The 26,285-nt window shown below is 44.1% G+C and overlaps 1 protein-coding gene across 4 annotated transcripts in view; it reads left to right on the top strand.

Moving 5' to 3' along the window:
• The window catches only part of SLC7A7 (solute carrier family 7 member 7), a 149,326-nt gene that overhangs the window by 82,601 nt on the left and 40,440 nt on the right, over positions 1-26,285 (top strand). For all 4 annotated transcript variants that reach the window (XM_069238247.1, XM_069238246.1, XM_069238248.1 and 1 more), the window contains exons 3-4: positions 16,618-16,743; positions 17,635-17,779. In XM_069238247.1, the coding sequence (XP_069094348.1) occupies positions 16,618-16,743; positions 17,635-17,779 (271 nt within the window). The remainder of the gene's footprint in view (positions 1-16,617; positions 16,744-17,634; positions 17,780-26,285) is intronic.

Consider the following 26,285-nt stretch of genomic DNA (forward strand, 5'->3'; position numbering starts at 1 on the left):
CAGGCAAAGCAGAACAGGGGATGGACAAATGGCTAAAGTCGCCAAGTTTTTAACAACTTTTTGAGGGAAGTAAAACTGTGACAGGAATGAATATTTAAGGGCAACTTGTTCCGGTAGTAAGGTGCAAGGCAAGAAAAAGAGTGTCCTCTATTTTGAGTCGTGTGTATGTGAAGGGGGTGGCTAGTGCAGTGGCATATGGTCTAGGTTTCCCGACTGGCTTGTAAAACCTGATTCTTTACAACTTTTTTTGGGAAGCTTTTAATGGTTATTGTTCACTTTGGGTAGACAAGCTCTTTTACTGGGATGCCTGTAATAGGTCACTAAACCTGCCTTCTGCCTCTTCACTCGGCATCACCCATGATTCCGACTGGATCTGTGCCTCTGACCCAACCTCTAACCTCCCATCACGTGTAGCATCTTCTAAAAGAGTGGTTAGAATTAAATGGCAGGAGAGAGAATGGACTGTGATCACTCTACTTGCCCCACTCAACGTCTCCAGAGTGTCAGACCAGGCATTAAAAAGGTTCCTGTGGGAAGCACCTTCTTATACCTTATACTGCACGGCTCTCGGAATGCCCCGTTCCAGCCATTATAGGCAGTGGAAGCTTGGACAGTGTGGACCTCACTGCATGTCTTCCCTCAGTAGGCAGAGGTTATTCTGCTGGGGAACCCTGCCTCAACACCAGCGAATGTCTCTTGAAAGGTACATCCTTCTACGCCACGGAAACCTGGAAGACCTGATATGTTTCCCCAGTGTGGTGGCTACACTGTCACTCATTTCTGCTTCTGTGGAGGTGGCCAGGGTTCCTTCCATCCAACAGTGGTACACAAGTGGCACTCTTTATCTCTTGTGGCTTAGAAGCCAACAGGCAAATGTGCTGTATTTTGGAGTGCAAAACAATGAAGGTGTCCATACTTACACCCACTTGCTTCTGGCTAAATCTTTCGGTCACAGAAATTTGTTTGACGGGTTCCAGTACAGGGCGAAGAAAGGGTGGGGGACATACGACCTCTGGTGGTATCCCAGCCAGAATGATCCAGAGAATGCCAGCTTGCTTCCGTCCTCAGAACTGTGTTCCTGCACGGTGAGCTCTTGGCCACCCTCGCTAAGGGTCTACTGCCCAGTACCAGGAAATAAAAATGGCTGATCATTGGACAGTGGCAGAGAACACCCCTCGATCCAGCAGTCTCAGCTGTAAGTAGGGGCTGAGCCCGGGAACAACATAATCACACTCAGGAACCCCCTCAGACAAGAACCCCCAACAGGATACATCTGCGCTCATCCTTAATTTACCCCTAGTAACATATAACTTATTCCAGGGGTTTAGACCATGCTTCCGTACTCAGACTCGTAGAAGATCATCTCACTGGGGCCTGGACCTTATTACAGAAAATACCTGTAAGTGGCTCCGTTCTACGTGCCATCCACAACAGCCTAGACTCTTGGTGTCCAAAGAGCTAAGGCAGATTTTCAGGCTATCCACATGCCATACATGCAGATCGAGGTAATCTACATTTGCATCAGTTATCAGTGGATACCCTAAAAATCTGGCATGGTTCCAGCTGTTGTGGGCCAACACTGGACATCCGTGCTGTGGACAAGTACATTTGTGTTTACATGCAACATGCGTCAACATCATTACAAATGAATTAATGAGGAAACACCTCGAACTTCCCGCAAGAGGGAGTTCAGTTCCCCTGTGCTTCTCTGCCAAATCTATGGTCCGTAGTTCCATCAAAGCCAATAATTTGCTCAGTCATTTGATGGGAGGCAGGACCTTCTGCTAGAATCCCACGGCTGTTTCCCCGTCTGTTGACATAACACTATGGCGGTCATTCTGACCGCGGCGGGCAGCGGTAGCCGCCCGCCATGCGGTCACTGCCATTTGGCCGCTCCGCGGTCAAAAGACCGCGGAGGCCATTCTGGCTTTCCCGCTGGGCCGGCGGGCGCCCGCCGGCCCAGCGGGAAAGGCCCTTCACGGTGTTGCAGGGGTGCGACGGGTGCAGTTGCACCCGTCGCGATTTTCAATGTCTGCTATGCAGACAGTGAAAATCATGCTGGGGCCCTGTTAGGGGGCCTCTGCACTGCCCATGCCAGTGGCATGGGCAGTGCAGGGGCCCCCAGGGGCCCCACGACACCCGTTCCCGCCATCCTGTTCCTGGCGGTAAACACCGCCAGAAACAGGGTGGCGGGAAGGGGGTCGGAATCTCCATGGCGGCGCTGCTTGCAGCGCCGCCATGGAGATTCAGTCCAGACAGGGGAAATCCGGCGGGAAACCGCCGGATCCCCTTTTCTGACCGCGGCTTTACCGCCGCGGTCAGAATGGGCATGGAAGCACCGCCAGCCTGTTGGCGGTGCTTCCGTCATTCGCGGCCCTGGCGGTCTCTGACCGCCAGGGTCGGAATGACCCCCTATATGTGCTATGTGCTGGCCTGGTCTACGGAATACAGAATTCTAAGAAAAGAGGAGCTTCAAAGATTCATCTGTTTACTTCTTTTGAGGCACGACTCAAGCCTTTAATTACAGGAACGTAATTTAAGGAGTTCAACTAAGCATTATAAAACTACTAACTAAATACAAATCTACACAGTACAACCCAGGCCTTGTGACGTGCTTGTCTATTGACCTAAGTTCTAACTTGGCTTCTTGCCACGTGGGGCGACCGTGGGCAAAAATCCAATTTCTTTACGCTAGATTTATGTATGGGACGGGGCCATGGAAATCATTGCATTTTCACATAGGATAACCTTCTACCCAGAATAAAACTGTTTTATCTCACCCGATTCTTCCGTAAAGTGCGCCCCTCCTTCTCCTGCCCCTGCAGTCTTCTCGGTTCACACGAGGAAGATTCAGGGTTTCGCCCTCGCCCCTCCCCCGCAGGCGCTGTCTTAACTTCTGGCTGTATAATGCTATTTACAGGAACTGCAGGAAGTCAAAACATCAGCAGATGCAGCTCATGCAAGGACAAAACCAGAGAGATAGGAGCTCGAGGAGGAGGTGCGAGTAACCCTTGGCATGCTTTATCGGGGTCGGGATAACGTCGAGGGCCTGCGGGGGAGAATCAGGCCCCCATCTTCTTTTGTGTGAGTTGCATGTTACCGACTTGACATGGAGCCCCCAGAACAACTTTGGGCATATGGGAGGTTGGTTCACGCACATACTTCCTAAAGGCCCTACTAGGATTGAGAATGGAGACATAACATCGTTTAGAGTGAGGGACACGTGACCTAAAGGGCAAACACCGACATAACAGCGCCCAAAACAGTTTTTTTTTTTTTTTGGACGGGGACACAAATGAGAGAGGAAGGAAGCAGTGGCGGAAGATGAAAGTTAAAGGACATGCAAAGGCATAGCTAGACCCCTATAGTCATCTTTGCAGAATCGGGGAGGAGGGAAAGAGGAGTGCAAAGGAAAGACTTGAGTTTCAAACACCTGCACTTACTTCCACAATAACTAGGGTGACCACCTGGCATTGAGGCAAATTCTGGACAGGACTGTAAAAAAATTCAGGACAAAGGGTCAAAGTTCAGGACAAAAATTCAGGACAAAAATTCAAGAACAAACGTCAGTTTTACAGATACACCCAAGGGAGGCCATGTCTCACTATGTTGTCAGTGCATTTATTTACTCTTTTTTGACATAGCACTATTTATTGATTGTGGTCTTTTTGTGATTGCCTCCTGGTATGCTACATTCAGGTGTCACAATATGTCCTTGCTCAGTAGTAAATGAATGCCCTTAAGCACTGTGTCACGGCCATCACCCCTACCCAAATCTACCCGATCTTTCTTGAAGAGAAAGAAATAGCATAATTTTGATTATGTTTCTGAACATTTTAAAACCCCTGCAAACAGTTTGGGAAACACTAAGGTAATTAACCTTATGCTACTTTAAACAAATTAAACAAAAATAGCTGGCTCACCCCAACCGCCCATGGACTTTGAACCTAAAAAAAATGTAATGAGGCAGGGCAGATGGTGTGGGCGACAGTCTCACACCTAATGTCAGGATGTGAGGTACCCAAAACTTGTCTGTAGTCTCACAGCACTAGAGTGTATGTCTGGGACTCTACATTTATCTCAGAAATGGGAGCCCGGATTACCAATCAAAGATAATAAAAGAGGAGGATGAAATCAAGATCAAATGGGAGATCCACGGCAAGTGATTCAAAGGGTTGTTACTAAGAACTGGATAAATAAGGAAGAGAAGAACAAGGTAGGACAATTCCTAAAATCAGACAAGATGGGTCCACCAAGACTATCGTAAGGTATTGGGTACCTAGGGCGTTGTCTCTATACACACAAGAGAAACAGAAGAGGCACTGTCAAGTGGTTGAACAAGCAACACCCATCCACCTTGGCAAACTGTTCTGGTGCATTGGTCCGCTGTTCGTCCTTGTGAAGGGTGAGCAAGGGCCAGACCCCTTGCAAGGTTGTGCAAGGCAATTGCCCGCTTTGTCCATGCCTTTAAATGGTTTTGAAATTGAGCAAAAGCCAAATTAGTGATCTGGGTTATCCCTAAGTGTCAATTACATACAGAATCTTCAAAATATTTGGGATGTAAATTGCACAGACAAAAAGTAAACATGTTAACATATAATTAGTGTTTCTTTAACATATGGCACTGTTTTCCCCTTTATATACAATTAGATCTCAGATTGAACTAGGAAGTAGTTTTCTTTTGATACCTAGTGAATAATATCTACCATTGTCTCACTGATTTGCAGGATGGAAATCTCGGCAGAACGTCAAGGTCCCTCCAAACCCAGTTTGCTTTTTGGTCTTCACTTCTACTTTCTGTAGTGGGCCCCGTGGCATTGGTGAAGATGGTGTGCTACCCCAGTGATAGTATTATTTTGCAAACCTTCTCCTGCTCGTCCTTCATTTCTTCTTCAGACATGCCACACATCTGATTCGGTCACTTCAGCGGCGTTAGGTAGCTCTTTCCACTGTAAAGCTATCCATGGCTGCGGGTGGATTAGGTCTTCTGGACTTAGAATGCTATTATTCAGCTGCACAGTTCCAGTGGGTGGCTCGCCGGCTTTCTGCCCAGCTCCCTGCATGAGATGGGGTTTATCTGTAAAAACTTTTAAGGAAGGCTTATTGCACTGCTCATTGTTTCCTACTGACCATTCTACGTATCACCAACCGGGGCTATCATGCACAACTTTCTCATGCTCTCTTTGTTAGAACCTGTAAACTCATTGACATGAAGAAACTCTGTGCTCTCATGCACTATCTTTGCTAAGCCTTTCCACTCGCACAGAACGGCTGTGCTCAGAGCAGCTCCATCAGTGGCATGTTCAGGTGTCTTAAAATTGGGGGATTTGTTTCTGGACGGCGAGCTACTAAATTTCCAAACCCGTGTGGTAGACTACCGTCTTCTTACTTACAACCACCTTAAATAATCATGAAATGCCCTATTTCTTGTCTGCCACCTAGCACTAACCCTACATGAGGTGTGCCAGAAGCTCTACAACAAAGGAACTGGTGGCAAACTGATAAAATGGGTGTACAGTCCTTTACTGCAACATTGAGACCACTCTAAGTCTTCTTGTCATACTACCTGGGTGATTGATGCGGAAAAACCTCTGCAAGATACGGATTGGACTAAAATACTGGACTTTTTTCACAAAGTATTCCACGGCTGTCACTTTAAGTACATACATAGAGCTTCCAAGGTAATGCATTCCACCCGTTGCTTGCCATTGGCTTTGTGGTTTGTAACTCACATTTCGTTGCTTTCAATTTGCTGGCTTGATTTGTTTTAGGCTATGTAGCTTGAGTTCATCCCTTCCCTTGCCCAAACCCTATTTACAGTATCCTTCGGAGCGCACCTTTTCTGTAAACAGGCCAAATCTTGTTCTTATCTCATCACATTTTCTGTGCATTCAAAGAACAAGGTCAAATGTCAGGCTTTATCTTTGGTGGGAACTTAGTGTTTACTTTTCTTTCTCTGACTTCAAATTGAGAGGATTTATGATACAATCTTGCTGGATACTGGGGTTAAGAAAGATTTTTTTTCTATCACATGACAACATTTAAATAAACTTCAGAATATATCAGAATTAGGAGTACAAATGTAGCACATTTTTGTTAATTCTGAACTGTGCTGGGAACAAATACCTTTATATGATTAAAATAAATCATTGCATTAGGTGATGCAATTTCCACACATCATCGTCTGTGCACTGTATAGTTTTATTTGAAAAACTGTATGTCTGTGCAATGTAATGGTCATTTCAATCAACAACGTGTTGTCTGTAACAGCAATGTGTTACCACACCATGCAAACTCCACTCCACTGTGCACCACTCCACACCACTGCAGCCTACTCTGCACGCTATACCACTCCAGTCTAGGCAACACCAATCTAGTCCGCACAACTCTGCTCTATGCCACTCTGCAGCACTGCACTGTACGCCACTGCACTCTATGCTAATACACCCTATGCTAGTGCACTTTACTCTGTAACACTCAACTCTATGCCCTTGCACTCTCCATCAATAAACTGTACGTCACTCTAATCTACTCTATGCCACGGCACTCTACACCAATTTACTCTGTGCCATTACAGTCTATGCCACTCTATGCAACTCCACTGTACCCTGCACCTCTCCGCTCTACGCAACTTCACTTTACTGCAAAACAATCTACTTTACGCCACTGCACTCTGTGCCACTGCATTCTATGCCACTACACTCTACCCTACACCTCTCCACTCTATGCCACTGCATTCTACTCTGAAACAATCTATTCTATGCCACTGCACTCTACGCCACTCCGCCCCACTGCACTCCAAACCACTGCACTCTACTTCAGTGTGCTCTATGCCAATGCAATCTAAACAACTGCACTATATACCACTGCACTCTGACACTCTACTCTGCAACAATGCAAAGGCCACCACTATACTCTACACCACTCTACTCTGTACTACTGCATTCTGCACCAATACACTCTATTCAACTGCACTCTATACCACTATTACTCTGCATAACTCCACTCTCTGTCACTGCACTTTACAGCACTAGACTCTGCTCTGCACCATGCTACACTACTCCACTCAGCACCACTCTATGCTACTGCGCTCTACGCCACTCAAGTCTACTCTGCACTGTATGCCACTGCACCACTCTACACTACTGCACTCTATGCCACTCTACTCTGCCCCATGCCACTGCACTCTACGCCAATGCACTCTAAACTGCACTGCACTCCACTTCCCTCTACTCTGCACCACTGTACTCTACTCCACTGCTTTCTTTCCCACTCTATACCACTGCACTGACACTCTACTCTGCAACATTGCACTCTCCGCCACTGTACTCTACACCACTCTAATCTGTACTATTGCATTCTGCGCCACTGCACTCTATGCCGCTCTACTCTGCATCACTTCACTCTATGCCACTGCGCTCTACAGCACTATACTCTACACAGCACCACTCTACACCACTGCACTCTATGCCACACGTGTCTACTCTGCACTCTGACACCGCACCACTCTACACTACTGCACTCTTGGCCACTATATTATATGCCACTCTACCCTACTGCACTGAATGCCGCTCTACTCTGCCCCACGCCTCTCTACTCTAAACCACTGCAGTCTATGCCAATGCACTCTAAACAACTGCACTGTACTCCACTGCACTCTACTCTGCACCATTGTGCTCTACGCAACTGCTCCTATGCCACTGTACTCCACTCTACAACACTATGCCACTAACTTTTAGCCATGCTGAACAGCAGCCACTCTGGTGTATAACATGTCAAAAACACATTGGCAAAGCCAATAACTCTTGCATAGACAAGACCTATTGGCTTTGCCAATGTTTGTTAGTACTTTGATGTACAGAGGTCCATGAAAGAGCTGTGAATGTTTAAGTCCTTGTTTTAAACATGCATTACACACATCATAATACATGCTGCTTCAAAATGCGCAAATACATTTCGGTTAAATAAAAAAAAAGTCCTTCTAAAATACAGACTTGAATAATTTACAGTTTATACCTAGTACTATTTTTTTTATAACAGTCCAATAAAACCACACACTCCACAGCCTACCTTGGAACACAGTACCTTTCTAAATGAAAATATCTTTGTTATCAGAAAGCTTCAAGTGACTCCTTTGATTAAAGTCAATGTAGGTTTCCAAGCCCCTTTACATTTGCAGATTTACCAGTTGTGCACATTTACATTTCTTTAGGGAAGGAGACACCCTGGCAAGAAGGCCTTTTCTTATCTGTCTGCCCCTCCCTCCCTCAGAGCACAGGAGACTCCCTGCCTTTCAATCCAGCTGGGGAAACTGATCTGTCCTAATTACATTTTCTCCTTTAGGTGAAAGGCTAAAATTACGGACAAATACTGTCTGTTAAGCCTTTCATCACCAACAACGGACTGTAGGGTAAAATTACGGGCATTCCGTGAAAATTACGGATGGGTGGTCACCCTACTCGGGCCCCATCCAACTCTCTTAACCAATCCTGGGGCACTGCTTTCATGCTGGTAACCAGCATGAAAGCATCACCAGGATTGGAGGGAGGGGCCTCTCTCGGCACTCCCTAGGGCACTAGATGCCTGGGCTTTCTCTAACCCAGCTGTCTTATGACAGCTGGGATGGAGAAGTTTAAAGTGCGCATGTCTGGCTGGCCATCGCAAGACGGCTGGCCAAAGGGATATGCACACTTTAAACAAGTGCACAGGCAGCCCACCCTCCTCCCTGCTGCAGGACTTAGGTTGCCTCACCCCATCCTGACACTCGGTTCAGGACAGAGGATGAAAAATAAATTGGTGATAAATTAACTTTATCATCATTTTATTTTTCATCTCTGGGCAGTCCCTGGTGGCATTTTTCCCAGCGGGGAGATGCTCCTCCCCTCTAACAGAGAGGCCACCCCTGGTTAACACTAATAAAGCTATACTTCCCTATATATACTTACATTTCGATATTTATGTCCTCATTGTTTTGGCTATGGCATTACGGAATAACAGGATTCTCTCCTCAGTATTCCAGACTACATTTTAAGGTATCTGAAATAAATTTTAATATTCACAGCAGCCTGAACGTCTCAATCACCTGGCGTTCTGACATACAAAGAAGCTGCGTAGTGTAGGTGAATAAATGTATGTATGGAACGATAGGAGAAACTTTATAGCCACTCTCTTTCATTAAAAGGCAATAGCCTGGAACTCTGGAACCCCTGGTCAAGGGAGTAGCCAGAAAAATAAAATACCTCCACCTTGCATCATATACCAATATACAAGTGAGTGAAACATGTGATCCCGACCCTTTTAAGGATAGGCTCCAGGAATTGTTGCCCCTATTCTTCCCTTCTTCCTTTTTTTCCCCTAGCCATCAATATTTTCATTCCTCTTCCCTTCTATTTTTGAATTCTCATGCCTCTTGCCTTTACATTATTTTTATCTTTGCATTTTCTATGTTTTCTCTTTCTTTCACCCAGTTTGGTTCCGTTGCCACTCTTTGGCTTCCGCGTCACAACTTTGTTGCAATATCTTTTTTCGGTCAATCTTATTTTTTCTTTAGCTTTTCTTTCTATCTTGGGAACTGCAAGTCATAGATTAAAGTTAAGAAGGGTCACTAATAACTGTTTAATCTATCCATGGCACCTCTCTACCGTGAAGTTGTTATGGCGGGTGCCTTGCTACGTCCTTGCCCCTGGTATCAAAGTCCACCAAATTCTAAATAACAGTGAGTATGGCGAGGAAAAATGCACACTCATTTGGAATGGTACCACAAATACCTCTCCTTATTCAAACGGAAACATTGAGGTAGTCCTTTTACAAGACCAACAGTAATATCTGTGTAGGTCCCACATTATCTTCCGAAGGGTGCTGCTCTGCCCAGCTTCTATGGGTCCTTCCTGGGCTGTCTGCTCTTTCTACTGATCCCGGAGTCTGTGGAAGCAGTGGGATGTGACAGAAATGGGACCACTACTGTAGCCCAGGATACTGGATACAACTGCTTGCAAAGCTAAGCCAGAGTGTCACGTACATTATCACAACTAATAATGGCAAATAGCTTAACTGTATTCAAATTATACAATTAGAAAGTTAGACCTGGTAAAATAAACAATTGAAAACCAGAATGCCTATGTTTAATCCATTTCTTAGGGTCTCGTGTCAGTCACTGGTCAACATCATATGTGGTACTGTTGTTTCCCACTGGTGTATAAGGGCCACAATATTGGTGCCTTCGTATTAGATAGCCAGGTTACTACCTCTATGCACTTGCCTCACTCCCAGTAGCCAGGGCAAGGAACATAAGGTTAAATCCCATTGTGTATTAATTACATAATGTGCAAAATTAGTCAGTTCTTCAGGGGATGGGTTAGCTAGGCCACTTCACCTCTGCCATATCTATGTTGATTTCAGTAGGATTGGCATAGTATATGTCTTAAGTCATACAGACAGGGCTTGCCGATTCAGTTCAAGGATGAGCTAGCATTGTAGGCATTGATTGGGGCAGTAGGTGTTTTGCAAGCTGTAGTGCTTTGAGGCTTCTCTTTAAGGAAGCAGTGGAGGTGTTTGATCGTATTTCTGGCATAAGGGAGTTCCGGATTCTGGGAGCATTTTTGCAAAAGAGCATGCATAAGATCTTTTCTTTTCTTCTTGAACCTGGGTGGTTCTAGTAGCAGTGATTCATAGCTGTGTAGGGAGTCCTGAGCTACCAATCTGGTAAGTTTTAGAGCCAGGCACACTGGAGAACCCAAGTGCTGTGCTATGGGGATAATGTATACAGTTTTGAAGATGCATTGTGCTTTAATTGGAAGCTACTTTAGCATTGTGAGTGTGGAAGTAACATTATCAACCTCTTGTCAGTGGCAAAACAAAAGCCCCTATATCCCCGTGGTGCGGGCGGTGCTCCAAGGGGACCCCTCAGCAAAACTGGTAGGTGGTGGGACAGGGAGGAGAATGAGTCTGGCTGCTTTACTGAATGTGGCCTTCATGGCAGCCAGGTGAGTTTTTTAGTTTTTTAGCATTCCCATAGTTTAGTTGAGTCTGAGTTTGGCTATGACACCATATTTTTGAGATCACATTTGGGGATCAAGAGTTTGACCATTTTGATGAGTCGTCGGTTATGCATGCTGCTTCCGGACATAGGGTTGATGTGGACTGTCATGATCAGTCTTTTGTTCAGTGCTATTCCCTGAGAATTAGGGTCACAAGTACAAAGCTTTTTCCAGTTGCAAATGGGCCGATTCTGCAAATCAGCCCATTTGTGACTGGAAAAAAGCAATTTGAGATGTACACAGCCCAAACTGTGATCGATAACTTGTTAACAAATCACAATTTAGGTCTGTGATTCGGTATTAGGAAGGGGTGTGTTTGAGGGATTCCCTTTCTAATACCAAATCTGAAACGTATGTGCAAATATTTTGCAACCAAAATGTAGTTGCAAAACATTTGCAATTTACCGCCAATGAAAAATTGGTGGTAACCCATTTGCAAATGGGAACGGGCCCCTAGGGACCCCTTCTCCTTTGTGAATATTTGGGAAATACTTTTTAAGAGCAGGGAGCGGTCCCACAGACCACTGACTACTCTTAGAAAAATGAAACTTAAACATTTCATTTTTTCTTTCTAAACACATTCAATTTTCCATTAAGGAAAACCGGCTGCATTAAAAAAAAAGATTGCTTTATTGAAAAGCAATCACAGGCATGGTGGTCTGCTGACCCCAGTAAGCCACAATCCCTGTGATTTTTGCGATTCCCAATGGGACACAAATTGCGACCTACCTCATCAATATTCATGAGATAGGTCTATTTGGGACACACTGGGAATCGCAAGAGAAACTCATTGAAGTTTTGTACATTTGGAATTGCGATTTCCTAATTGTGATTCACATGGGATTAGGAAATCACGATATCTTACATACTTACATGTGGCCCTTAGTGCCGTCAGTTATTTTGGGGGGGCAGTTGAGGGCATCTAAGTGTATAAACCAGTCTTGGTCTTGGATTGGTGCAGCATTGTTGCACAGTGGAGAGATTAGTAGGGGTTCTGTGTTCTCTGGTTTGAGCTTAAAGTGGTTTAGGGGTAGCCAGCAATGTACTTTCTCTAGAATTTGGTTTAGGTGTACAACATCGAGAGAGGAGATTTTTATGTCAAGTTGAGTGTGCCATCTGCGTAAAGCTGGTATGCTAGGTTGGTTTGTTGGAGGATCAAAATCAGGGGCCCCATGCAGAGCTTGAAGGGAGTGAGGATATGATGTAGCCCAGTGGTTGGTTGGAGATGGGTTTGAGCGAGATTCTTTTAGTTTGATTAGTTGTGAGTAATGTTTAGGAAAGAGGAGAACCATTTCAAGACTGTGTTTCTGATACAACTGTGTTATTTTAGGATGTTTTTGAGAGCACCATGGTTGACCAGTTTGAATGCTGTTGAGAGGTCAAGTAGAATGAGTAGGCAGGGGTCCCCTTTGACCAGAATCCTAAAAATGTCCTAAGTGACGTTGAGGATGTCTGTTTCTATACTGAAGCTGCCCTGAAATCTGATGAAAGGTATCAAGTAGGTCGCATTCTTTGATATTTCCATTGCATTATGACATTATTATTATTGATAGATAGGTAAAATACAACACTTACATCTAAGATGAAATTGGCAAGGTCAATAGGTCTTGCCTATGCAAAAGCTATTGGATTTGCCAATGTGTTCTAGCCATGTTGTACATCCTCATGGCTGCTGTTCATCATGTCTAAAAGTTATTGGCAGTGAGAAGAGTGGTGTGGTGTGTCATAGAGTGGAATGGCAAAGAGTAGAGTAGAGTGGCAGAGTTGTTCATTGGAGTGGCATTATGTGGAGTCGCGTAGAGTGGCATACACTGGAGTAGCATGGAGAAGAGGGGTCTGGTGTAGATTGTATTGGCATAGAGCAGTGGTCCTCAAACATTTTAATGCTAGACCCCAAAGTGAAAAAAAAAATCACATCCGCTCTCCGAAATGTTCACAATTATTCTATTAAATTGCAAATGTTTGAATATGTCTAGACTTATTTAAACATTGCAGTTAAGTTCTGGTACTGATTTAAAAATGGAATCAAATACATGATGCCAAACATACTATTCTGGACAGGCAGGTCTTACTAACATGTCAAAGTACCATAAGATGATTATTAGAAGTGGGGGGTGGGAGTTTTTGAAGAGTATTTGGAGTCCCTTCTCTTTTGACACATACTCCCAGCATGGATGCAAATGTACAAAACATGCTAGTGATTGCCCATTATGGAGCACTTACTGCTGCTCTTTTTTCAGCTTAAAACAAAGTCATGTTTTCAGCATAATGCTTCTGTTGGCCAGAGCCTCCCTCCCCCAGGATAATTTTAGCCCCCCCAGGCGGGGGCACCCCCAGTTGGACGACCATGGCTTAGAGTGTTGCAGAGTATAGTAGTGTAGAGTACAATGGCATTGAGTGCAGTGGCATTGAATTCAGCTGTGTACAATGCAGCGTTGTAGAATGCAGTGTCATATATTAGAGTGGTGCATAGTACAGTGCAGTGGTGCAGAGCAGAGTGGAGTGGCACAGATCAGAGTGGCACAGAGCAGAGTGGCACAGAGTGGAGTGGCACAGAGTGGCACATAAAAAAGTGGAGCAGAGTGACATAGGGTGCGGTGACGTAGAGTGCAGTGGCATAGAGTAGAGTGGTGCCGAGTGGAGTGGTGTAGAGTTGAGTGATGCAGAGGGCGGTGGCACAAAGTAGAGATGAGTGGCATAGAGTGCGTAGTACAGTTGAGTGGCATAGAGTGCAGTGGCATAGAGTGGTGCAGAGTAAAGTAGCATAGAGTGGCGCAGAGCAGATTAGTGCTGTACAGTGCAGTGCAGTGCACAGAGTAGAGTAGCTTAGAGTGGTCTAGTGAAGAGTAGAATGACGTAGAGGTCAGTGGTGGAAAGTGCAGTGTTGCAGAGTAGAGTGTTAGAGTGCAATGGATAGAGTGGCGTGGAGAGCAGTGGTGCAGAGTACAGCAATGCAGAGTAGAGTGCAGTGGCGTAAAGGGCAGTGGAATAGAGGGCAGGTTTGGAGAGTGCATTGGTGTAGAGTGGAGTGGTTAAGATTAGAGTGGCGTGGAGTGGTGCAGAGTGGAGTAGAGTGATGTAGAGCGCAGTGGCATAGAGTAGATTGTTTCAGAGTAGAGCATAGTGGACTACAGCGGAGTGGTGCAGGGTAGAGTTCAGTTGCGTAGAGTGGCATAGGGTGTAATGGTGTAAAGTAGAGTGGTGTAGAGTGCACTGTTGCAGAGTAGATTAGAGAGGCATAGAGTGCAGGGGCATAGAGTTGAATGGGACAGTGTAAAGTGCATTGGCGTAGATCAGAGGACTTCAAAAACTGGGGAGTGGGCCCCCTTTTGGGGGCCTCTAGTGATCCCAGGGGGGGCCCTGACTCTGGCTAAAAGAAGCGTTATACGGATAACAGGCCTTTGTTTTAAGCAGAAGCATACTATTGCATTTTTAAAAAGGTAACAGTACTTACCTGCAATGTTTAAATAGGTCTAGACATATTTAAACATTGCCATCTTTATAAAATAATTGTGAAAAATTCTGAGGGAGGCCAATGATTTTTATTTTTCAACCGGTGCAAGGCATTAAAAGGTTTGGAGACCACTGGCGTAGAGTATATTGACATAGAGTGGAGTGGCATAGAGTGCAGTGTTGCAGACTGTAGTGGTGTAGAGTGCAGTGGTGAAAAGTGCAGTTGTGTAAAGGGGATAAGAATGATTTGGCATAGAGTAGAGTGGTACAGGGTGGAGTAGAGAGGCGTAGCGTAAAGTGGCACAGAGTGCAGTGGCGTACAGTAGAGTGGCACAGAGTGCAATGGTGTGGTGTGGTGTAATTTGTAGTGGTGCAGAATGGAGTGCAGTGGTGTGGAGTGGTGCATTCATGGTGTGGCAGCACATTGCCATTACAGTCAACACAGTTTCAGTTGAAATGACCTTTACATTTGCACAGGCATACAGTTTTACTAATAAACTATACAGTGCACAGACGAAAATGTGTGGAAATTGCATCAGCTAGTTTGATTTGTTTTGATCATATTAAAGTATTTGTTTCCAATACACTTCAGAAATAACAAAAAATGTGCTTCAATTGTGCGTTCATATTTTTGATATATTCTGAAATATTTACACAGTTCACTTAAATGTTGTTGTGTGCTAGAAAAAAACTCTTTTCTATCCCAAGTATCCAGAATGATTGTCACATAATTCCTCTCACTTTGAAGTCAGCAAAAGGAAAGTAAGCAAGCACCCTCAGAAGGCAACGCATGACATGGGACCTCGATCTTTGAATGCACAGCATATTTGACGAGATAAGAACAAGATTTACAGGCCTGTTTACAGAAAGGAAGCTCTGAAAAGGATACGGTTTTGACATCAGTAGAGACTAAGTGAGTCTGGAGAGCCTAAGTCAGCAAATAGGCAGCAAGAATATATGAGTTGCAAGCACAAAGCCAAAGGCAAGCAATGGGCAGAATGCATTCCCAGGTTAACTTTCTGAAATTCCACAAGATGTCTTTCGCATACCAGACAGCTGCACTGTCTGATAGGCTGCGACCTAAAAAACAGAACTTACCAACGTCCTTTTACGGCTGAGCTACAGCCCTGAACATTATTATAGCTTTTATATCTCTTCAGCGCCAAATGCTGGATGCTGTTAACATTACTATGGGGTTTGTTCAGGCCAACATTGGGGATTTAAAAAAAAGGTTTTAAATGTGGGAAAAACAAAAACGAGGAGACGCGGGATCCATCTTTTGTTTTTTAGTACTTCTTTTCTAACTGGTGGGCAAAAAGGTGTTGCTCCTAAAAAGACTGGGCTTAGAATAACAGTAACACACCAGAGAATGTAAAATCCAAAAACCTACCCCTCAAACAGCTAGGCTAAGTACATACACCCTAGTGGCCCTGTTAAATTCACATAAGACAGAACCATTTCAGAAGTTATCTATGACCATTGCAATTAATCACTGTGCAGCATCTAGAAAGGTGTACTCTGAAGATACAGACATACTTTGAAAAAATCTGCTAAACAGTTCTAGCCATCAGAACCTAGTCCAGCGCTGAAGGTTCTACCCATTTATCACAGCACCAATTTCTGACCCTCTCACCAGCCAGCACCATACATTACTCAGATGAGTTGTTGTGCTGCAACAAATACACACAGTTGAACTGGGATTGTGACGAATAGCAGTGAACACCTTAAAGGGACATATAAAGCTGTGTTACTACCCGAATAATGAAAATATCAAATTATGCTGTATTTCTCAATATTCCTCAATGCTCGCACTGTTAAGCATTGCGTCCCTTAACATGATAACCCCACATCATGGAAACACTTCCCTCATAGGCTCATAACAAAGACAGCACTGCTCCAACCACACATCCTACATGGTGTAGCATGATACCTGTATGGGCAAGCACGTCAGAAACCAACCAACAGGCAGAAAGTGCTATATAAATGTTGCAATACAATAAGAAAACCATAAATGTCATCAAGTGATGAACCCTGCCGGTAATGAAGACGAGTGTACAGTAACATGCTTACAGGTTGGCAAGTTTAGGAATCAGCTCATGCTTATAACTTTCTCCTTTCTATTCCCTAGGTCTGCTCACCTTCGTGAACTGTGCCTATGTGAAATGGGGCACAAGAGTGCAAGACTTGTTCACCTACGCGAAGGTGCTGGCACTTATCGCTGTCATCATTGCAGGCATTGTGAAAATCTGCCAGGGTGAGTGTGCCCATCTCAGCTGATTTTTGAGTTAGGAAACCGCACAACCAAACCAAATAGTAAATTCAAATGTACTGAACGAGTCTGTCAAGGCTCCACACAAGTGAGAAAGATGAGTGCCTTAAGAATCAACGTGATTGATCTGGGTTAGTGTGTCAGCAGTTAACACAATCAAGCTGGATAAGCGTGTTAGGGATAAACACACTGAGCTGGATGAGTGAATGAGCTGGAAGACCGCATCAAGTGTCAATTCAGACAAGCTGTTTGAGTGTGGTAGACATTAACACATGATAAGTGAGGAGCAGTGCTTAATTTGTAAACAAAAAATATATATAAAATAAGTCAAGGAGATAATGGCTGACCCTACTGAATACTCGGCTAGCTGATTAACAAGGCTGCAGTCTCTTGATTCTTCATCAAGCCTCTTTCTTCCATACTCTACACTTCATGTTTCCTTATTGGACTCTTGCAGTGCTTTTTCATCACTGTATTTTCCCAGTGTCACTAGTTTCTGTCTTTCTTTTTCTTCTTCTCCCTTTTTGTTTTTCTCTCTCTATGTCAAAATCTGCTGATGAAAATAAATCCCATTACCTGCAAACGCAAACATAGCACAATTAAGAACTAGTGATGAGTCAACACAGCTGAGATGAAGGAGGAAGTCATGAATCAAGATCACAAACTTGGATGACTGTAGAAATAAAACAACAGACCTGAATGAGGGAATCCACAAATAATGCAACTCAGAGATGAGTCAGATAACGTTTCTTGTGCCTCAGTTGTAATAGCGAGAAAGTCAGGATAGTTCTGTCCAAGCTGGATGAGTATAGAGTTTCAAGTGCTCATATCCAAGATAGATGAATAAGTTAACTGATGTTTCTTCACCTGTTCCAGGAAAAACTGAGCACTTTGAGAACTCCTTTGAAGGTTCATCCTACAATCCAGGCGACATTGCCTTAGCGCTCTACTCTGCCCTCTTCTCTTACTCCGGATGGGACACCCTGAACTTCGTCACAGAGGAGATCAAGAACCCGGAGAGGTAAGAGAATACTAAGAGATGGAGAGTGGTATTATGTTGCTCCAACATAGTGAGAGAACAGTGCTGCTATATAAATGTTATAGAGGACAATACCAACATACAGAGAGTTTGGAGTGCAGACGTGCATAAAGATAAGATTATACCATCTTACAGAAGGTTAGTAGTGCACCAACAAAAGTAAACGCACTAAGATAAATGTGTGCCATGAGTGAAGAGTGTACAACTTCCATTTAGTCTATAGTGGTAAGAGTGTGTCAAATACAGTAAAGGTACACTAATGCACATAGAGGTAAACATGTAGTGATGTGCAGAGGGGTTATCACACCAGTTTGCAGCGGGGTAAGAGTGCACTAGTGTATAGTGTTAATATGCATTAGCCTAAAAATTAGTGTTAAAAGGTGTTTTGCAAAAAAGGAACTGCATGTTAGTCCTAAGGTTTCCTTTGCTAGATCATCTTTGCAACTCAGCAATATGGGTATCGATGGCAGAAGGAGAACCTACTGCCCTGTGTTCTTAATAGTGGATCAACAATCTTTGATGGATGAGCTTTTCGATTACATTTGACAGGAGAGTGTACCCCAGATGCAGTTGAGGTTGTCTACTGCCTCCTCATACCAATCTGTGGCATCCGTGTCCATATGTGGCAGCTGATCAGAGACACAGAGAAACAGGCCTTTTAACTGTATCTCAAGGGCCAATCCTTCCTTGGAAAATATCTCAAGTTCTGAAACATTAGATTTCTTCTTGTTCTTTTTAGTAAATCAAGTCTCTAGACAGCAGAACACCAAAACCACATTCATCATCCAACTGAATGGGTAGCCCTTCTTTAAATCCAATGTTCATCCTGGAATTCCCTCTCACTCAGAAAATCTCTCTTGATATGCATTAGACCAGTCCCCAATGGATACTCTGTGATAAGCTGGCCAATGTCTCATGTCTCAGCCCTAGAACTAAACTTCTGGGGTGAAACTCAACCCTTTCCCTTGTGGTCACTGTTTCCTACACCAGCATGTCACTTGGGATCCTCTGGTAGGCTCTCACTCTAGGGCAGGTGCAGCAAGTGTAATAAGACTGTGAAGACCAGTCGAATGTCTGTGTTAGAGGTAAGGTAACAATCCGCATGGCCAGCTCGATCTCGTCATTGGATGAACCAAATTAGGCAGTGCTTGGAAGGGTCTGAAGTAATGCAAGGTATGTAGTCTGTGCAGCCAGGGAGGTTCACTTTTGTGGAACATGCTGGTTGATTAACACTAGAACTTTGTGCTAGACACGTACCAGTTCCAGGATTTCCTTTGCAGCACTCTAAGCTTGGGTATTGTCTGATAGGGCTGTCTGATTCACAATTCAAGATGAGCCTAGTGCGTTCTAGAGAAAAGTGAGAGACACCTGCCTGCTTTCCTTTCCTCCGAAGAGGGGGCACTGTAAGCTAACCACGCCCCTTGGGGCTAAGGACATTTTTCCAGGTGTGCCTCACATTTTGGAGGGTTCACAGTAGTTTGGATTGCCAACATTCAGATGTAGCTTCTTCCAGCTCACTACAAACCTATAGAGTTTTGGGGCAAGGATCCAGAAAAAACAATATTAAATCAAGGGTGTGTGCATATGTATATTTATGTGTGTGTGTGTGTATATATATATATATATACACACACACACACATTACAGCTTATATTACAGTCACTAAGTGATTCATTTTGGAAGTGAACATCAATCTTTAAATCTCACAATACGAGAACCATATTTAATTGTTTCTAAAACCTTTGAAATGCCTGTTTGCAGTGGCACTCTCAAATAACAAATATTTTCAGTTGTATTGGTCTTTCATTAATTATGAAACAATTTGTTTACATATACATGAGGTTTCTAATAGATTCAAACAGTTGTTTGCATTTAAAAACACAGGTTGTTCTTCAAAAAGCAATGCACCGATAACTACATTTTACATGTATACTTTAAGATCCATTTCCCCAATTGTATGTATCAACTAACATCTTTCTTAATAATCTGGGCTTCTAATTACAGTGCGATAATGTGTATAGTCACATATCCACGTATTAATCATGTACCAGATTATTCATAAGGTGTATATGACAGCGATCAAAAGTCTTTTACTGAAACAAACTGTACACCAAGTCTTGTTTGCTCACGTTTTTTTTGATGATCACTTAAATTATATCCATAAAATATTCTAATTTCGTTAATGAGATTCCTATGCGATCGCAGTTCATGTAAAGAAGATTGTAAAGTGAATACAGGTTTCCATGGTTCTTTTTCAAACCTATAATTTCCTAATGTGTTTCTACTGCATCAATAGGACATTATGGTGGTCATTATGACCCTGGCAGTATTATAACCGCAGGGCCAAAACGACGGGAGCACCGCCAACAGGCTGGCGGTGCCTCCCGGCGTATTTTGACCGCGGCAGTAGCACCGCGGTCGCACCGCCGGGGCCGGCGGTTTACCACCACAATGGCCCCGGCGGATGTAATCCGCCAGGGCAGCGCTGCAAGCAGCGCTGCCCTGGGGATTATGACATCCCTACCGCCAGCCTGTTTCTGGCGGTTTGCACCGCCAGGAAGAGGCTGGCGGTAAGGGGTGTCCTGGGGCCCCTACACTGCCCATGCCACTGGCATGGGCAGTGCAGGGGCCCCCTAACAGGGCCCCGGCCAGCTTTTCACTGTCTGCATAGCAGACAGTGAAAAGCACGACGGGTGCAATTGCACCCGTCGCACGGCCGCAGCACCGCCGGCTCCATTAGGAGCCGGCTCCTATGTTGCGGCCTCATCCCCGCCGGCCCAGCGGGGATGTCATGATGGGGGCGGCGGGAGTGCGGCCGCATTGGCAGCCGCACGGCGGTTACCGCCGCCCGCCAATGCCGTAATGACCCCCTATGTCATTTCTGATATTGAATATATTTTATTTACCATTATCTTTAAAACACTATTATATTGACTGTTCCTTGCAAGTTTTCTGCATCCATTTCTCTAAGTTTGTGTATAACTTCCTCAGCGATTTTGTGTATTATATCCATAGCTCTTAAGGCAATCAAACCTCTCTTCACTTTGCTTTATTTATTTGAACTTTAAGAAAAATATGAACATTCATATTTTTCCACAAAATAGAAATGTGTTGACTTATAGTTTTCAATAATTTACCCACTTTAGGCACAATTTAAGATTGCTCATTAACTAATGGACCTGATACTCCTTTAGCAAATTGCTCATAACATTGAATTGTTTGTGAATTCCACTCACGTTCTCTTTGATTTTCAACATACATTTTTGAAAGTACCAATATTAATAATTTCTTGCATTTTATTATCATTCAGTGCTCTTCCAATTTTCTATTTGAGAAATTAGAACAGTCCTCCTTAAGTATCAATGGTCATATTAACTCATTTACATTAGTGAAACCTGCACACATTATTTGCAGAAATGTATCATTGAACAATATTAAATATTGTGGAAAGTAACATGCTTGTAGCAATGTTTCTGACCCTTGAATATGTCAACTTTCTGCTCCTCATATGATAGTACTGGAATGAATATATTCCAAGTTGGACAACATTTTTCAATATATTCATGTAGAAATTCAAATTAATTTATTTTGCAAAGGTCATTTTTCATCTGTTTCTTTTTTGTGACATGTTTTCAATCATCAAACCCTTTAAAAGAATTGTCTCACGTTCTGATAGTTATGTACCTATTTTTTAAAACTATCACTGAACCAGTTTTACAATCAGTCCATTTTCTGTATGCAAATGTCATGCTATTGGAAATGTCACATTATTGTTAATTCATTCAGTGCTTACCACTTGTTGATCTGTGGTTTGAAGATGTAGTCTAACTCTGACCGTCCCATGTATGCTGCTAATCCTGCAACAGAGTGAGACATGGTTGATCAAGCAGATTCTCCCACCCTAGAAGTTTCTGTACATACATCTTAATTCTGAAAAGCAACCCATAAGGAGATCGGATTGACAATACACACCTTGGCATATTATTTATTGCTCCCTATGCACTTAAAGGGTTTTGGAGCCACAGACCTCCATTGTCTAGGACTCTTGCAGTTAAGGCATACTTTAACGTACTATTAGATCTCTCCATGACTCTGTTTCACGTGAGGTTAAAGCAGTATGAGAATTGGAGGCTTATCACCATCTTATGAAGCTAATGTCTTAGAGGTAAAGAATGGTTTATGAACTCCACCTATTGCTACTAAGCCGAAAGAGTATTTTACAACTGTGGGAGCTGTAGCTTGGCTTAGTGGTGATACCCTCTTAAATTGAGTGCCTGAGCCTACCACTACTACTCTACCAATTGGATAGGATTAATATGATCAAGATGTACAGTTTAGAAAGGATGTACAGGTTTCTCGAATGGAACTAGTTTGGGTCTAACAAGTGTAGAATGTTTTATATTCTTGCAAATTTCACATTGTAATGTGTATTGTTTAGTTAGATTTGGCCACCAGTAATGTTCTTGTATAATGCATAATGTTGCAGACACTCCTGCATGCGGATGGCACATTCCTTCATGAGTGACTTTTATTAAATTCAATCTAGCAGATTCATGGGGGATATTGGATTGGCTTATTTTAGGTATGTTTACAGTAGAGAGCCTGTCTCATCCCAGGAAGTAGTTGTACTTCTCTGGAATGCATGGAGATTGTTTTTTTTATGTGCATTAAATGGACTGCTGGATCTATACTGGGTAAATTTTAGTTTGTGACCAGATAATTGCATCTTGTTTACAAACCTGCACCTGTGCTTCAGATTTTGCAGGTTGATCTGTGGCAAGAATTGCCTTAGGCTTAAACTCCTACATTCTTGTGTGCCAGCATGTGTTGGATCTCCACCACAGGAAACTGTTGTCAAAGAGCAAATATACATGCTCAAAGCTGTTCACCTTTTGTGATCTTTCCCTTGGAGGCGTTGTAATCATTTTCTCATCTTGTCTGAACATATACCAAAGATGCATTATGTTTGAGAATGTGTTTAGGAATGTGTAATTGAGGAATGAACTGGGGAGATCAAGGGTCCAGTGGACCTCACATGTGTGTGTTACACAAAATTGTTCTCTCCTTTTTGTCAAGCTGGTGATGTCCACCTTGGGTGTGGTTACCAGCTTATACACTCTCCCTGTCCTCTCCCCATAACATTTTTATTTGGTGGGTGGGAAGCCCACCAACCAGACCATTCCTGTTGTCCAAAATGTATGTTCTCTAAGCCTGGCTGAAACTCACTCATTGCCTGCATCTTGTTTTGTGCCCATCTCACGGCAACAGAAGAAGATCAGGCCACTTGATGGAGGCTAATACACTGCACACCTCAAGCAATCAGGACTGGTCGCAAAGTGAAAACAGTGCAGAGAGCCCACAAAATATGACCAGCAGCAATACAAGGTTCTCCAACTGTTTTTGAGAAGACCTCCAACCTTTGAATGTGGCACACCCTCTGGTTCTGGAAGCCAGTCTAACCCACCAGAGCGGTATAGGAGAGCCCTCGACCAGTACTTTAGTCATCATTGCTGAGAAGCCTGTATACCTAGGTAAGAGAGAAGACTGCAGCACAGACCTGGGATCTCTATGAGATCGAGTCTGGGTCTATGAATGCGAAACCCTGCGGAGTTGTCCTGGAGGTTCAAACTGGGAAGGGAAGGAAGACTGACCTGGTTGAGGAGGAGCTGGATAGGGCCTGCCAGGAGACGAAACCTGAGACCCCTGAAAGATCGACACAAGGGCCATCTGACTGAAAAGACCTATGTGACACAAGGTGCTGCCAGCCATTATTGAGGTATGAAGGACATCTGGGTTGAGCAGCTCCTCCATCACCTTCACAGATCAAGAATGGAGAGACTAGGTTACAATGTCATTAATTCACCCAGATCAGTCGGGCTTTATCTCAATCTAAGACGCCTGCCTGGTGTTCTTGGACGTGCAGGAAGGCTCTGTGAAGATACCCTGGTGCTGTCCCTGGATGCGTGCATAGTGTTTGATAAGGTCGAGTGGCTGTTAAGGTTTGCAATTCTAACCAAGTTTGGGTTTGGTCTGCGTTTTGGGGTGTGGCTGTGTCTCCTCTACACTGACCTTGGCTCAAGTGACAGTGAATGGGGGTACGCCTAGAGAGTTCCAGCTCCGATGGGGTACTAGACAAGGTTGCCCGCTGTACCCTTTAATATTTGCCCTGGTCCTGGAGCCGCTGGTGGCCTGGATCAGGCAAGATTCCCTAGTGCGTGGCCTGCGATGGATGGCTGAATAGGAAGATAGGATTTCCCCTTATGCTGATCATAACTTGCTCTGTATGTCAGATCGACCCATACACTAGATAGACTAATGCAGATACTTGACGAGTTCCGTCACTAATCTGGTTACACCATCAACTGGGACAAGTCACTCATATATATTCTCAATGGAGCAGCACTGCGATTGCTCCAGGGGTGTACAGCTTGTATTGCGACAGATGGCTTTCGCTACTTGGAAATTTACATCATGTGTACCTGGGTATAGTTTACAGCTCTAACCTGAAACCTCCTCTGACGTGGCTGAGGTGAGATGTACAGCACTGGAGGATCCTCCCCTTGCCACTCCTCGGCAAGGCTGCACAGTTCAATATGATGGCACTGCCTTGCTTTCTATGTGCACTTCATAATGCTCCCTATCCGGTCTGTGCTGGTTATTTCCGGACAATAGAAAGTACAATTTGCACTGTCGTCTGGAATGTTGACCCTACGCATATTCCCTTTAGAAAGCTTTCTAGAGGCTGGTGTGATGGTGGTATTGCTTTGCCTGTCATGCAAAAATATTACTGGGCAGCACAACTCACTGTCATTAACCACTGGGTCCATCTTCCTCCAGATGAGCCTGCATATAGAATGGATAGGCAAAATATGCACCTAGGACGATATCTCAGGGCTCTATATGGCGATCGGCGACCTGCCCCTTCCTGAGTCCAACAGCAGTTACTATTATCCTTTGGAACACAACACTTTCTGCGCTAGGCTGGTGAGACAAAATCACACAGGCCAACCCTCTGGGGGACTCTGCACAGCTGGGCACACAAGTGGGCTTCGAAAAATGGGAACTAATTGGACTCTCAAAGGTAGGAGATCTGTGGTCCCATGTGTGCATAATCCCATTCTCTGACCTCCAAAGGGACTATCAGCTGGCGAGTACTGAAACCTACTGTTGCTTGCAAGTCCGCCATGCCCTGATGAAGGTGCTGCCTAGGGGAGAAGAGCTTCCCTATTCGTCGCTTCTGGAGGGCCAAATCTCTGATGAATAAGGCAATTTCCCTCACTCATCAAAAACTACTTAATTCCCCTGGTGCCCTTACCAAGCTCCGGGCGCAATGGGAGAGCCCCCTTGAGGGTATGGAAGATGATGAATGGCCTGAAGCCGTAGCATCCCAGGTAGGTAGCAATTAGATTCTGATTCCATCTAGCCTCATTACACATCCTGCACAGGAGTTACTATGCATGCACTGCCATGGCTAAGATGGGTACAGCGCTGTCTACACTCTGTCTGCACTCCCGTTCTTTCACATGATTTGGAGTTGCAATGATGTTCAGAGTTATTGGAGAGCTGAAATGTCCTGTATTAATGGGATCTGCGATCCATTCCTTGAAACTGTGTCTTTTAAATATTTGGGACCCTACTGATCTAGGCCACATGGACCATATTTGGGTGACACTGGGGTTAATGCTGGCCAAGGGTAATATTGTAAGACGATGACGGGAGGATCAGGTGCCTCAGCATAGGAAACGGGAACACAACATGGATTGGTGCATGTTGACAGAGAAGGTTGTCTATGAGGGTAGAGGCATCCCTGCACAGTGGTCCAGAATATGAGGGAAGTGGAACAAATATCGAGGGGTGCATGTGTGCCTCCAATGCTACTACTGAGCGCAATGCTATCTGAGGGACGGCCAATGGTTTTGGCGGTGGAGGGGCATAAGGAGGTGCTAGTGAACCTCCCAAAGGTGATGGAGTTTCGGACACTTGCGCATGATGTTTTCGAGTTCCATTGTGTTATACTATCTGTCATGCTGTTGTTGTTTGCATTAAATTTAATTAAAATATTTGTTTAAAACACAGAACAGAGAGACTAAATTGTCCCTGACCCTTCCTATAAAGCCTCTACTCACTTCACTTCAGCTTCAGAGGAACACAGTTAAATTCTAGTTTCATAGGCTGGAGTAGGTTGTCCTGATTCTGAAACCGTTTGGCCCATTGTTCGAGCCATTATGGTTACAGAGATGTTGTTCGATAAAACCATGATTCAACTTAACAGGATTATGAACAATAACGAATGACTAATGGTTTCACATTATCCTCCTGTGGTTGCCCCTATCTGTTGGGTTTAAAAATACATTTAGTGGGAGCTGAACCACTAATCTTTTGTCCACCTATGAGCTAAACATAGCAGTTTAGCCCTTAAATGGCTCCTTGTGAACTGCAACTGGTCAGGCGTCCTTAAATAGACATTGGTGACTGCACAAAGGGTGAC

This window comes from Pleurodeles waltl, chromosome 6, assembly GCF_031143425.1.
Source record: "Pleurodeles waltl isolate 20211129_DDA chromosome 6, aPleWal1.hap1.20221129, whole genome shotgun sequence".
NCBI lineage: Eukaryota > Metazoa > Chordata > Amphibia > Caudata > Salamandridae > Pleurodeles > Pleurodeles waltl.